The sequence below is a fragment of the Notothenia rossii genome (genome assembly GCF_949606895.1).
Source record: "Notothenia rossii genome assembly, chromosome: 1".
NCBI classification, from domain to species: Eukaryota; Metazoa; Chordata; class Actinopteri; order Perciformes; family Nototheniidae; genus Notothenia; species Notothenia rossii.
The window spans coordinates 12888341-12900948 of record NC_136912.1 but is presented as its reverse complement, the minus strand read 5'-3'; the positions used below and the strand labels follow the sequence as shown (position 1 = coordinate 12900948).

Sequence of the window (12608 nt, the reverse complement as noted above, 5' to 3'; positions counted from 1 at the left end):
TAAATAGTACAAGAAGAACAGAAATAAAGTAAAATTATGCAAGAGTATGTTGCAAGTGACCAGTGTGCAGGTATGTGTAAGAAGGTAACTAAATTATATATATATATATGTAACATAGAAAAAGATGAGCTTAAAACAGAATATAAAATTAAATACTGTACAAGGATAAAATACTGCTTATTTTGGTGAAAAAAATTATATGTGGGATGCAAACAGACAAATTCATTATATATATATATTTGCATTGATAAAGATGACATTTATTCTACACATGCACCATTAAATACATATTTTGTTATTATTACAATTACAAAAATGTGTATTGTTTTTATCATGCACTTATTAGCTAGTTTCCGGAGCTTCTTTCCGGCTCTGCTCCGCACAGCAGGTTTTTGATTTCTCTCTTTTGCTTTCACGAAACTTATCGGCAACTGGCACAGCGTGAGCCACTGCTGCAACAACACCGTCCAATCAGCTGCAAACACACAATCTCCACTTCCTGTCCTTTGTCGACCTGTGACATCACAGTTTTTTTTTAGCAAAAAGCACAATCTCTTACTTACTCTCCTGTGCAAAGCTTTCCTTTTTTATGGTTTAGCCATTTCCTCTTTTATAGGAATCTGTTCATTCTGGCCAACTTGTGAAACCTCCTTTTCCATGTCTTGATTTTCACACGGTCGGAATCGGAAACCTATTTTAGTGTTTTTACAACAACAGGTTCCACATCAAATATTTACCACACTATGAAAATGCAGAGGTGTTACAATGAACTTCTTATGATCTTATGGAGACATACGAGTGTGTGAACAATAGTTTAAAATATGCTAGACTCGTAATTTGTTATATTCTCCTCTGTGCTGAAAAACACATGTGTTCACGTTCAGCCTCTGAATCAAGCTGCAAACCACAGGCCATGATTTGTTACTTACGATTTATTATCCGCTGTCTTAAAATGATTATTCACATCACATGTGATTTATCTAGCTCTGCCTAGAATTCCTGCACCAGCAGTTGTGTTTGTTTGTGCATTAGGAAATAATAGCAATGCTTTGTCTATGGTATGAGCTGTTAGGGCCAAACAAAGCCCCGAGTGAACTTTAAAATGCACAAATTGTTTGTGAGAACACATTATGCTTCGCAGCCCAGATGTTATATATAGCCTGTAATGAAAACATGGCTCAGAACTTTAGTCCACATTTGAACTAGTACGTCATTTCTTCAGGAAGTCCGGGAGATACATATGTGCTTTTAAGCCAAGAACATTTGTCATATTGAGGTCAAGCGAGTGTCAAGTGTGATAATATGATACACCCCTCTTGCCACGCCCCCCCCTTTATTTGTAAGGCAATCTGTTTCTCACACTTTCTCCCTCTCTCTCTCTCTCTCTCATGCATACACACGCTTTAAGTCTCTGTTTATACAGCTTGCTCAGGCGAGTCTCAACGGTCAATTTTGCAAAACGTTTTGGATTTCCATTTAATGATTCTCTCATCAAATCTCTCTTTAACCTTCTATTTCTTTTTCTCCATGCATTCAGAGACCACTTCTTTGTAGAAGTGCCATTACCACGCCTGGTTTTCCAGACCTTGCCAGAAGAGATCAGGGGGGGCCAGCCTCTGCGAGTGTTCCCGGTGCTGTTTAACGTGGGCATCAATGAGCAGCAGACGATAGCAGAGAGGTACTGCAGACAGTGTTCACTCACATCTGGTGCTATCCTTGTCTTCAAATAATCAATATGACTAGATCCAGAGCGTCTATCTGGTTCAATCTCATGTATGTAACATAAAGAGTCACGCACGGTTTATTCTTTATTTCTTATTCTTGCAAAGTGCATCTAAATTTACATTTCAAGATAATCCTTCTGAGTAGGAGGCATTCAAACCTCTAATTGCATTTTTTTTATAAATATGTAATATGTAAGGATGTTACTTTTGTTATTTGGCTGAAAAAGAATGCAACTATTCTCATATGTGTATGTATTTCCACCTTTGTTATGTTAAACAATGCCTTTGCTACTTGGCTATAACTTTTAGTGATAAGCTGTTAATAAACAAGTTGTATTGAGTTTTTATGAGATGCTCCACCACAACCGCCTATTTTCTTCCTCCCCTCCTCTCAGGTTTGGAGATATCTCTCTACAGGAAAGAATAAACCAGAGGAACTTTGAGATGTTAGAAGCCTATTACAAGTCATTAAGTGAAAAGGTGCCACTAGAATGTAAGTGAACTAACTCTTATGTACAAAGATGTGGGCTAATAATTGTTTCAAACTGTTGGGCAGCACATCTTGAATTTTAATCAAGTATAGTTCATTGAACAATCTCGTCTTTTGCACTAGTTTAAGTCTATTAATCGATTGTATCTTAGGTTTTGTTGTTGGAGAAGCTTGAGAGTTAAGGTTTCTACTGCTCAAACCTTGCTGTAGCTATATGAAAAAGAAAGCCTTCGAAACTTAGAACTTTTGAATCGTCTGCAACAATGTGTGTTCAGTGTTGTTTCTTCTTTCGTCTGCCTTCAATAGTGAATCAATAGGAAGCTGCATTCAGCCTGGCCTCACCCTTTGACTTCCAGCAGAGCAAAGCATCAACAGAACCTCTCACTGGCATTGTGTTTTGTGCTTTCTGTGAATAGGTCTACCGTGTTACCAGACACAGACCGACATCAAGGAATTACTTGAAACTCTGGGCCAGAATGTAGTTACAAAGAAGAGGAAGAATGTGGAGATACTATGGATTGCTGGAACGGTGAGCAGAGTTTTGATTGTAAATCCTTGTCAAGGAAGACAGAGCGTACAAAAAAACCATCCTCTCCTGCTTAACTGAGGTAACTGTGAACTTTATACTCTTAGATGAAACTTAGTATTTGACAGATTAATATATCATGGGCTTCCAACTAACCTGCATGAGCATGATGGATTGACTGAAAACTATACTGTATGGACGCTGACCTTTTACCTGATCTTCAGTATATGACCACAGAATGTTGAACATGTTCCTACAGCGCTTCTAGAAGTTAAAACAAGGCTACAACCATGATGACTTTGAGTTTGGTGTGTGAGCATTTGCTAACATTTGCTAATAGGTACAAAGCCCTAATATAATGAATATATCATTTGTCGCAAACCAAAGTTTTGAACAAATGGTTTTAATTTATCCTCTGGGGATCAAGAACTTCTCCACATAGATTTTTCCTGATTTATCTAAAAGTTGTTACTCAATGAAGTTTGACTGTCATCCATATATTGATTTTGTTACCCTGGTTTAAAAAAACACCTAACATTCAGGCTACTTGTTATGGGAGTGTCCAAAACAACTAACAATTGGCAACACTAGGTCACATTTTTATCCAAATGAGGTCAAAGCAACATGTACTTGGAATATCGGCAAAGACCTTTGTATGAACAATCAAACACACATAAATCCAATCCAACTTTATTTATATAGCACTTTAAAACCTCCGGACCAAAGTGCTGTACAGAGAGATACATCAAATATAAAATCACACAGCTCAGCTCACAGAACATAAAAATAAGTATAAAATCCCATAAAAGATACGAACACAAAACAAACCAGAATAAACCTAACAATTACAAAATAAAAATAAAAACATAAAAACAATAGACCACTGAAAGCAAATAAAAGCAACAATCTACTTGTTTACGAATGCTAAGGAGAAGAGGTGGGTTTTAAAACGGGATTTAAAAACAGACAGTGTGGGAGCCTGTCTGATTAGCAAGGGCAGGACGTTCCACAGTTTAGGGGCGGCAGCAGAGAAAGCACGGTCCCCTCTGCGTGTCGACTTGGTTTTTGGCACCCTCAGGAGCAACTGATCAGCTGACCTGAGAGTGGGAGTGGGCGTGTAGCTGTGTAGCAGCTCAGAGAGGTAGGGCGGGGCCAGGCCATTGAGGCCTTTTAAAAGTAAATAAAAGAGTTTTAAAATGAATTCTCGAATGAACAGCCAGTGGAGTGAAGCTAAAATGGGGGAAATGTGCTCGTGTTTGCGTGTGCCAGTTAGGAGCCGTGCTGCTGCATTTTGTACCATCTGCAGGCGAGCAAGGGAGGACGCACTTATCCCAATATTTAGTGCATTACAATAATCCAAGCAGGAGGTGACAAAGGAATGGATTACTGTTTCAAAAAGGTCACTATTTAAAAAAGACTTTATTTTGGCTAGATGCCTGAGGTGGAAGAAACTGCCTTGATCTGGCTGTCCAGCTTGAGTTCAGGGTCCATCTTTATCCCAAGATTTGTGATGGTAGGCCTGGTGGAGTGGCCCAAGGATCCTAGGTCTATGGGAGTGGTCCGAGGGGCACCAAAAACCATAACTTTGGTTTTGTCATCATTTCATTTAAAAAAGTTGCATGACATCCAGGACTTAATGTCTTCAAGGCAGTTTATCAGTGGTTTCATTGAGCGTGAGTCGTTCTTTTTTAAGTGGCACATATCAATCGTCTGCATAGCAATTAAAAGCGATGCCGTGTGCTATAAATGATCCACTTATACAACCACCGTAGCCTACTATGTCAATAATCTTTGGAGTTAGAACAAATATCACACTCCAAATCAGTCTTTTTATAAGATTAGTCACGGCCAAACAGTTTGCATCATTGATGGATGTAAACATTGAGTATTTATTTATCTTCTTGCCTCCAGATCTGCCGAAGGTTAAATGGCATCAGGTTGACCAGCTGTAAAAGTGCCAAAGACCGGACCTCCATGTCTGTCACGTTGGAGCAGTGTGCCCTCCTGCGCGACGAACACCAGCTCAGCAAGGACTTCTTCATCCGAGCTTTGGACTGTATGCGGAGGTGAGAGTGATAAAAAACTAAAAACTATTATATGGGTGCAGGTTATTGTTCCAACCTATCATAAACATGCTGCATTTAAAAAGCCAGCAATAAAACATACAACATAGTGTTCTTCTTTGCTTCAGTAGTTTGTAGCCATGCAGATATTTTAGTTGCTCAAATAAAATCTCAGAGATCTTATCGCCACAATGCAATGAAAACATTATAAACAAACTTCAGTTGCAGCTTGTTTTTCTAGAGATCACTGACCTCCCTCTCAGGTGTTTCAACCTGAACTACCTTCTACCAAATAAATAGTTCCTTTGAAAGAAATGTACAATGACATCTGTGGATTGTCAAAGGTATTGTTACAGGAAAGACGCAATGCTGGGCAAATTGGGGAAACAAATAAAATACAATTCACCTTTTATTTATTATATTATTTAGTACATCTAAAATGTTGCATGGCTGGTTCTACAAGAGACAAGGGATACATAATGTGGGGTCGTCTCACCATTCAGCCAATATTGCTGTTGCATTCTTTAATCCCGAAAATAAACATGTCATTACAAATGTCTAGTGAAAGCAATAACATGCACCCACTACATATGTTAATGAGCAGACGCTGACACATTAAAGACATGTTGTCTGCACGTTCCCCTCCATCTTATCACCATTTGATGTGCCAGCATAAACATCATCATGTGTTCCCTCCACCATCGACACCTTCCTTCACACATTCACAGGCAGCCACGCATGTTCCTGTCAGTGCCGCAGGGACACTGCCGCCTTTAATATTTGTGACTGTCATCCTTCCAAATCTGATAACTTCTGATCCAACAACTTTTTCGGGGAAGTGCACATCTGAAGAATATTTGGTAATGACCCGCACAGGCCGGTTGATGGCAGAGGTGTGGCTCAGATTTATAAAAAGATAGGATATAACATGACCTAAACACGAATAACAGCTCACTTCAATCGCTGCTACTAATCAGGGTTGAAAATGTGGAAAAAAGTTGTGTGGTTGAAAAACGAATCGTACATACAGTCACCTAATGACCTGTAAAGTAAGGGAACCATTTAAAACAGTTCTTCTTACATCCAACCAAACTGACGTTCATTTGCTAATGTAACATGAAGTAGTCGGGACACAGACTAAGGTCTTAAATACCTGATAGTTAAAAAAAAAAAAAAAGGTCACTGTAGGCCAGCTTCTCCACACACTAAACAAATCAAACAAACCCAAAATAATTCAACCTTTTACTGCCCACCTTCCTGCCCTCAAGATTTGAGCACCATAAAGACATTTTATGGACTGAACCATGTTAAGTTGCATTAATATAAATGCAGTATATGTAAATATATCAATAGATTATTCTTTAGTCTTTTCCAACATTATGGTAATTTTCTAAAAGCAGCTGGGTTATTAACAAGACCAGAAACATTGTTACAATCAAAACACTATAAAATAAATAAAATATTTCCAGCTAAGTGTTTGATACATAAATAACAAAACACCTGGAATAGAAAACACTCAAATCTAACAACAATAAAAACAAAGGACTGTTGACTGTGGACAGTGTTGGCGTCTGAAAGAAGCTATCTTGACAGATTTTAGGTTTACTGCTTCCAAAAAAATATGTTTACCCTTGTAATTGCATTTTTTGCCAAGACAAATACAGCTGATAAGCATGTAACTAGCCCTGGGCACATGTGTGGGAGTTAAATATAATATAATGAGGATACATTCACAACAAACTCCCTCCTGATATATCTGTGACAGAATGTTATTATTCCTTTGTGATGTCGTTCTGCCACTTCGAAAGCTTGAACGAATGCCATACAGCTCCCTTAGGGGGTGGAAACAGTTCAACTGTAGATCACTGTCTCTGCAGGTGCTGCGTTCAAACCATAGCTCAATGTTTGAATGCATCACCTGCAGTTAGACTTTATACTTCTGAGACAGCTGTATTTGCATCCAGAGAAGCGGGACACATTAAGTTAAATTAAAGCTTTAGATATACACTAATAATAATAATAATAATGGGTTACATTTTTTAATTAGAGCGCTTTTACAGGTGCTCAAAGCGCTTTAAAATTGCATATTACACATATTAGACATGTAAATGTCAATACTGTGGACATTACCCACAGGAGCAAATGCGAGTAGAGTGTCTTGCCCAAGGACACAACGGCCTGACACAATAATCTGCAGCACTACCTCTGAATAAAGGGTCCTATGATTCTGGTAGTGTGTTATATGGGTTTGTGTGCATGTAAATGGTCTGCGAAGGCTAAAATCCCAAAGTGTCTCTCCCACACCCCCCCCCCCCCCCCCCCCCCCCTGCCTAATAACATTTAAATGTATTCAGTGTTGAACTGAGGTGAGATGGGAAGGGATAATAAGGGAAAGTGAACTGCTAACTAAAAGGAATATAAAAAAACATTTATTAAGTACAAATACGCTGGGTTATTCCAACATTTTTATCCCTTAACTTTGGTGTAAGACTAAAAGGGGAATTACTGAGCATATAATTGTCAGGCACAAGTTACTTAAATCAATCAAACGTCACTAGATTCATCGATAGGGTCGAATGTGGTTTAAAAAAGAAACATCAGTGCTTATTTAATTATTAAAGGGGCCATCTGTTGGGTTTCTTGCGTGTCTGGTTTACAATGACAGTTATCTAATTTCATCACTTATATATTTGCTCTCTCCTTATACTGCACAGGACCGACAGTTAAGAAAAACATGACAAAAGAAAGCTACTAAATGAAAATGATAAATGTCTCTAAGTGCATCATTTACATAAACAGCTGATTTCTACATGTCGTTATCAGGTGTTTACGGCACGTGCTAGTCTGTCTCCTCCTCGTTTTATTATCCACACAAGCAAAACATTTGACTACCTATCAAGAGTTTCTCATGGCCTCGTCTAAATATGCTGATTATCTCAAAAGGAAGCAGTTGTTCTCTCTTTCGTTACTGCTGACAGAGATTTATGTTTGTTTTGGACAGAGTGAATTAATCGAAATGCTATCCAGAAAGGAAATCGAAAACGCAGTGTCAAGTTTCACCAAAAACCTGTTAAACCGCTACGTAAACAAGGATTCTTCCTCTTCTGAATGAATATAAGCAGGATCAGATGCACAGTACTTAAAACAGTTTACAGAAAGCTTTCCCTGCATGCTCCTTCTCTCCACCATCCTCTGCCAACCAAGTCATTTCATAACGTGGCCCAACAAGTAGCTTTTCCATGCGCCTGTTCCTCACATTTCTGCTGCGTTAGTCACTGCCTGCTTTTCTGTGGCTTCTTGAGGCAAATTGTGTCGAAGTGGGGCTTCTGGCAGCAGCCTGTTTTGACTCTTAAGTGATCAATCTGTGCTGGAAGGCCCACTCAGACAACATGTGGACTTTACTAACAGCGCCGCGTTTTGATCTGTCTCTGTCCGCTCTCCTCACTCTGATGGCGCCCTGCAGTCGGCTGACGCAGGGGGACGTCGGGCACTGGGAGGACCCCGAGGCCTGTGCCGGGACAGAGAACAAACCAGCGTCCCGACACTTTTACCCAATTGCCCTGCTGCTCGTAAGCTCGCACTTACTGGTTGTGTGGCTCATTTTAAGTCTTGTTTTTCTGCTTGCAAAATATCAATAAATTGCTGTTAATGCCATCTCTACTCACTCCTCTTTTCTCTGTTTGCTGGTTGTTCTTTTATGAGAAGTGGTGGTGGTGTGACTCTGCTGGCTGTTTCTCGTGATGGGGTGATTAGCGCGGGTGGTTTTATCTCGACCTTACGCTGTGTGGTGTTACTCCTTAAGCAGCAGTGAAGGATTGGGGAAAATGGATTTCAATAAGATGGTTTACCTAGCAGTGAGACATTTCTTGATGTGCCAAGAATCTTTTCTGTGAAAATCAGCTAGTTAAAATCTGACAATAGGCGCTTTCACACCGCAGTACTTTTCCCACAAAGGTCATGAAACCTCTTTAGTTCTCATGAACTATGTACAGATCGCATTCACACCGGAATAAGTCCCTGGGGGAGGATTAGGCAAAGCCGCTGACGCCCATATTTTCTTTTGTGTTGCCATAAGTTAGTCTCTCTGCGTTTCTGCGCTGGGATAATGCTAATAATGCTAATGCTAATAATATTAATGCGAGGATAATAAAATGGCGGCTTCACAAAACTTTTTGGAGTTTTACGGGGCGTGGTTTGCATTCCGCCCAGCCAATCAGACATAGGAACCTTTTTCTCCCACGAAAGTACCTGCTCTCTTGCAGGGACGGAAAAGGGGGTAAAAAGGTTCTCATTATCTAATTTTAGTTCCGGCTCTTTTTGGTGTGAACGCGACATTTCGGAACTATATCGAAACTAAAGTGGGAAAAGTACTGCGGTGTGAACGCGCCTATTAATTAACTTTCCTGAGTCTCGTGTTAAGGTTAGGATACCACTAACTGCATATAACATAAAGTAAAAAAGTACATCTGAAAGTAAGAGAAAAAACATATTTCCTAAAGCTGCTTAGCGCTGAAGCAACTGAGTGATATATGGGGTATTGATTCCAAATAAACCACAGTGTCCATGTTCATCATCGTAAAATAAATCGTCCACCAGTACAAATATAAGTCCCATTGATGTAACTCTTTAATAGTCTTCCATCTTTTCATGTGATTTGTTGATAAGAAACCTACAAATTATCGGCAGCCTTTACTTCCATCATCGTAGAAAACAGCTGATGTGGTTTTGTGGAAGTTTATAAGTCAAGTTTCTTTGAGGGTTATTGTGCTGAAGAGTTTCAATTTACACCTGATCATCATTTTCTGCAATACAGTGAATATGATGCAAATACATTAACAGTTTTTGTTATATTTGCATTTAATTAGCTATTTAAGTTGTTTTTTTAACGAAAATATAAACGTTGAATCTTACCAGGTACCAATAAGATCCACATGTTTCTGAAAGAGGGGATGGCATTGCCTGATACTGCCACGGGGGAGTCAAACCTGCGGGGGAGTCCAAACCTGCGGGGGAGTCAAGGAGTGCTTGGCAGCTCAGGTTGCATTTCGGCTGGATAAGCTTGATAACTTCCTTCTTCTTCCAAAACGAAAGTGGTTATGCAGACGACGTTTAAACTGTTGATGCTTTTCCATCTTTTCACCCTAATGATTTAGCTTCAGGGGTGCAGATCTTTGTCTGACTCCCTAATCCTCTGATAGAACAACATAACTTATGTGACTTGTGTTATCCAATCATGGTGTGCAGTGGCGGCCGGCCCATAGGGGCGCTAGGGGCGCCGCCCCCCCCCCCCTCTTCCCACATGTTTGATTGTCATTAAAAATAAAAAATAAATACAACTATATATTTAAAAAATATATTTGTTATTTTATTATTTTTAATGAACAAGGTAAATATTATATAGTTGGTATCAGTAAAATGTATTATCTACAATAAAATCTCGTTTAAAATTGTGTTACGATGTCTAAAGTTATTGATAAGTCACATGTTTCTTGCCTAGCCGCAGCGACATTACCCTCTCTCGTCTTGGCGGTAAGAAAGGAGCCCTCAGCCAGAGCAGCAGCAGCCAACACATTGCTGACTGTTGCTATCTGTAAACTATGTACGTGCGTACGTACGTACGTGCGTGCGTGCGTGCGTGCGTGTGTCATACATTCCAACCCTCCCGATTTTTCGCAGGAGACTCCCCATTTCATTGCCCCCTCCCGGTTTCCTCCCAGGGTCATATTTCTCCCGATTTCTGACAAATACAGATTTACTCACGACTGTTTCCACTCTTTAATACAGCTACACCATTGTTTGGTTTCCATGGTAACGCGTCTCTTTAGTAGCGCGCGCAACTCAAAGTCTGCGAGGATGAGGAAAATAGTCACAGAAAACTGAACAAGAATCGACAATTCGACCCTCTGATCACTCCTTTCCTTTAAAATACAGGTCCAGCCCACACATATGCTCCATGGTGCCACAGGCATTGCCCTTACAACTACAATAAGCATGTAAATGTTAATCTACAGCTCCACTAGCACCGGAGTCTCCACCTGCTGACGCAGCCACCATCCTCATCAACTACTGACTGTAGCATCACCTTGGATACGATTCCAAACAACTCACAGAATGCATCGGGCGCTGAAATTACCGCCCTGTGAGCATCAGATCTGACGACGCTGATTGGCTGAAATTATGTGTCGTGTCATAGAGTGGCGAAGTCACGCCCATCTACTTCCGGTCCATGGGACCTTATTTCGGAAAAATAATGTATTGAAGTCAATGGAGAGAGGAAACTTATCTTTCGATCCCGTTTGAATTGTGCCATGAATTACACATATGATGTTTGTCAATCTTAAAAAATAATTTCCATGTCAAAAAGTCAGTTTGTCGTAAAACTGTTGAAATATAAGTCTATGAAAAATATGCAACTAGGAAGACTACAAATCCCAGAGTCGCGTAAGTGATGTCACAATTGTTTTCCTCCACTAATACCTCATTCACACCAACGCAACTCCGGTTCAAGCTCCGTGCTAGAGCTTTTCAGGTTCAGAACCGGTTCTTCAGTTTAGCTCCGGCTCTTTTCACACTGCCCAGAGTCCGACTGGTGCTGCGTCATTGCGTCATTGTTTGCGTCATGACGTAACCGTTTGCGTGCCTGCTTCATAAAGCCAAACCGCTCGGAAACCCCTCACAGCTGACACCGACAACAACAACAATGGCCGATTGTGCTCCAGCTTCCTCTGTACCTTTTTGGAAGACCAGATTCCCAGTAGGTAACTGGTCTCTTCAGAGGACCACTGCTGCTTGTTAAGTTTCTCCATCGTTGTGTACAAACCGGATAAAACGCCGGCTTTTTGTTGTTGTTCAGGAGTTGATCCCGCCCCTGCCCCTGCCCCCGCCTCGACGTAAGCGTGACGTATGCGGTGCTTTTGCTCTGGCCGGACAATTTTTTGGTGCTCGAAATGAATCGGATTCCGGAGCTAAGAGGCTGCTCCGCTGCGGTGTGAAGAGGAAAAAACGGTGCTTTTCAAGCTCCAGCTCCGAACCGGCCCTGAAACACCGTTGGTGTGAATGAGGTATAAGAGATAGCCAAGATATAAGATAAGATAACTTTAACAAGATGCCTGTGTGCTCAGCAATGGGTCTTGCTCGTTCTTTCGTTTCCCGTCTGATGAAAGGACCAGGAGTGGCTGGATCAAGTTAGCTACCTAGCTAGTAGCTTGCACGTTAGTTAGCATTACAGCCTTGTAATTTGTATTAGCCTTAATATGAAGTAACATTAAGTAACCCAAAATGTTAAACAGTAAGAGTAGTAGTCATATTTCGTGAACCCTTTGAAGAGTACTGTCACCAGTATGATCATTCTATAATACACAATTTAAGCCCGGGGGAGAAATGCTAACGCCAGCATCTGCGATCGCCGATCTTTTTTACTTCATGCTATCTGCACAAATGGTTGACATTAAACATTAAAAAGACCAGGCAGTTCAGAGAGAATCAAAGGAAGGCAGGCAGGCAGCTTTGTATGACATTCTTCTGGACGTGTTTCATTGTGGTGATAGTGAGGGTAGTCAATCGTTTTGTTGACAAGACAGTAGTGACGGCCATCTTGGTGACGTGTGTTGTTCTGCGGGACCAGAGATGTAATTCATTCATGCATTTCACACAAACAAATGTGTTACTTCACAGTTTTACGAAAGAAAAAAAATGTTTGACTTGCAAAATTATCTTTTAAATTGACAAACCTCATATGTGTAATTCGTGGCACAATTCAAACGGGATCGAAAGATAATCTTTCTCTCTCCATTGACTTCAATACA

At 40.4% G+C, this 12608-nt stretch overlaps 1 protein-coding gene across 6 annotated transcripts in view; it reads left to right on the top strand.

Annotated features, from left to right (window-relative positions):
- inpp4b (inositol polyphosphate-4-phosphatase type II B) overlaps positions 1–12608 on the top strand; it is a 166189-nt gene that overhangs the window by 143995 nt on the left and 9586 nt on the right. For 3 of the 6 annotated variants that reach the window (XM_079678928.1, XM_079678926.1, XM_079678931.1), the window contains 5 exons: positions 1538–1678; positions 2120–2217; positions 2631–2743; positions 4652–4806; positions 8267–8457. In XM_079678928.1, the coding sequence (XP_079535054.1) occupies positions 1538–1678; positions 2120–2217; positions 2631–2743; positions 4652–4806; positions 8267–8441 (682 nt within the window). In that variant the 3' untranslated portion in view covers positions 8442–8457. Of the gene's footprint in view, positions 1–1537; positions 1679–2119; positions 2218–2630; positions 2744–4651; positions 4807–8266; positions 8458–12608 lie in introns of those variants that run through there. The other 3 variants (XM_079678930.1, XM_079678929.1, XM_079678927.1) reach the window with 1 other exon arrangement.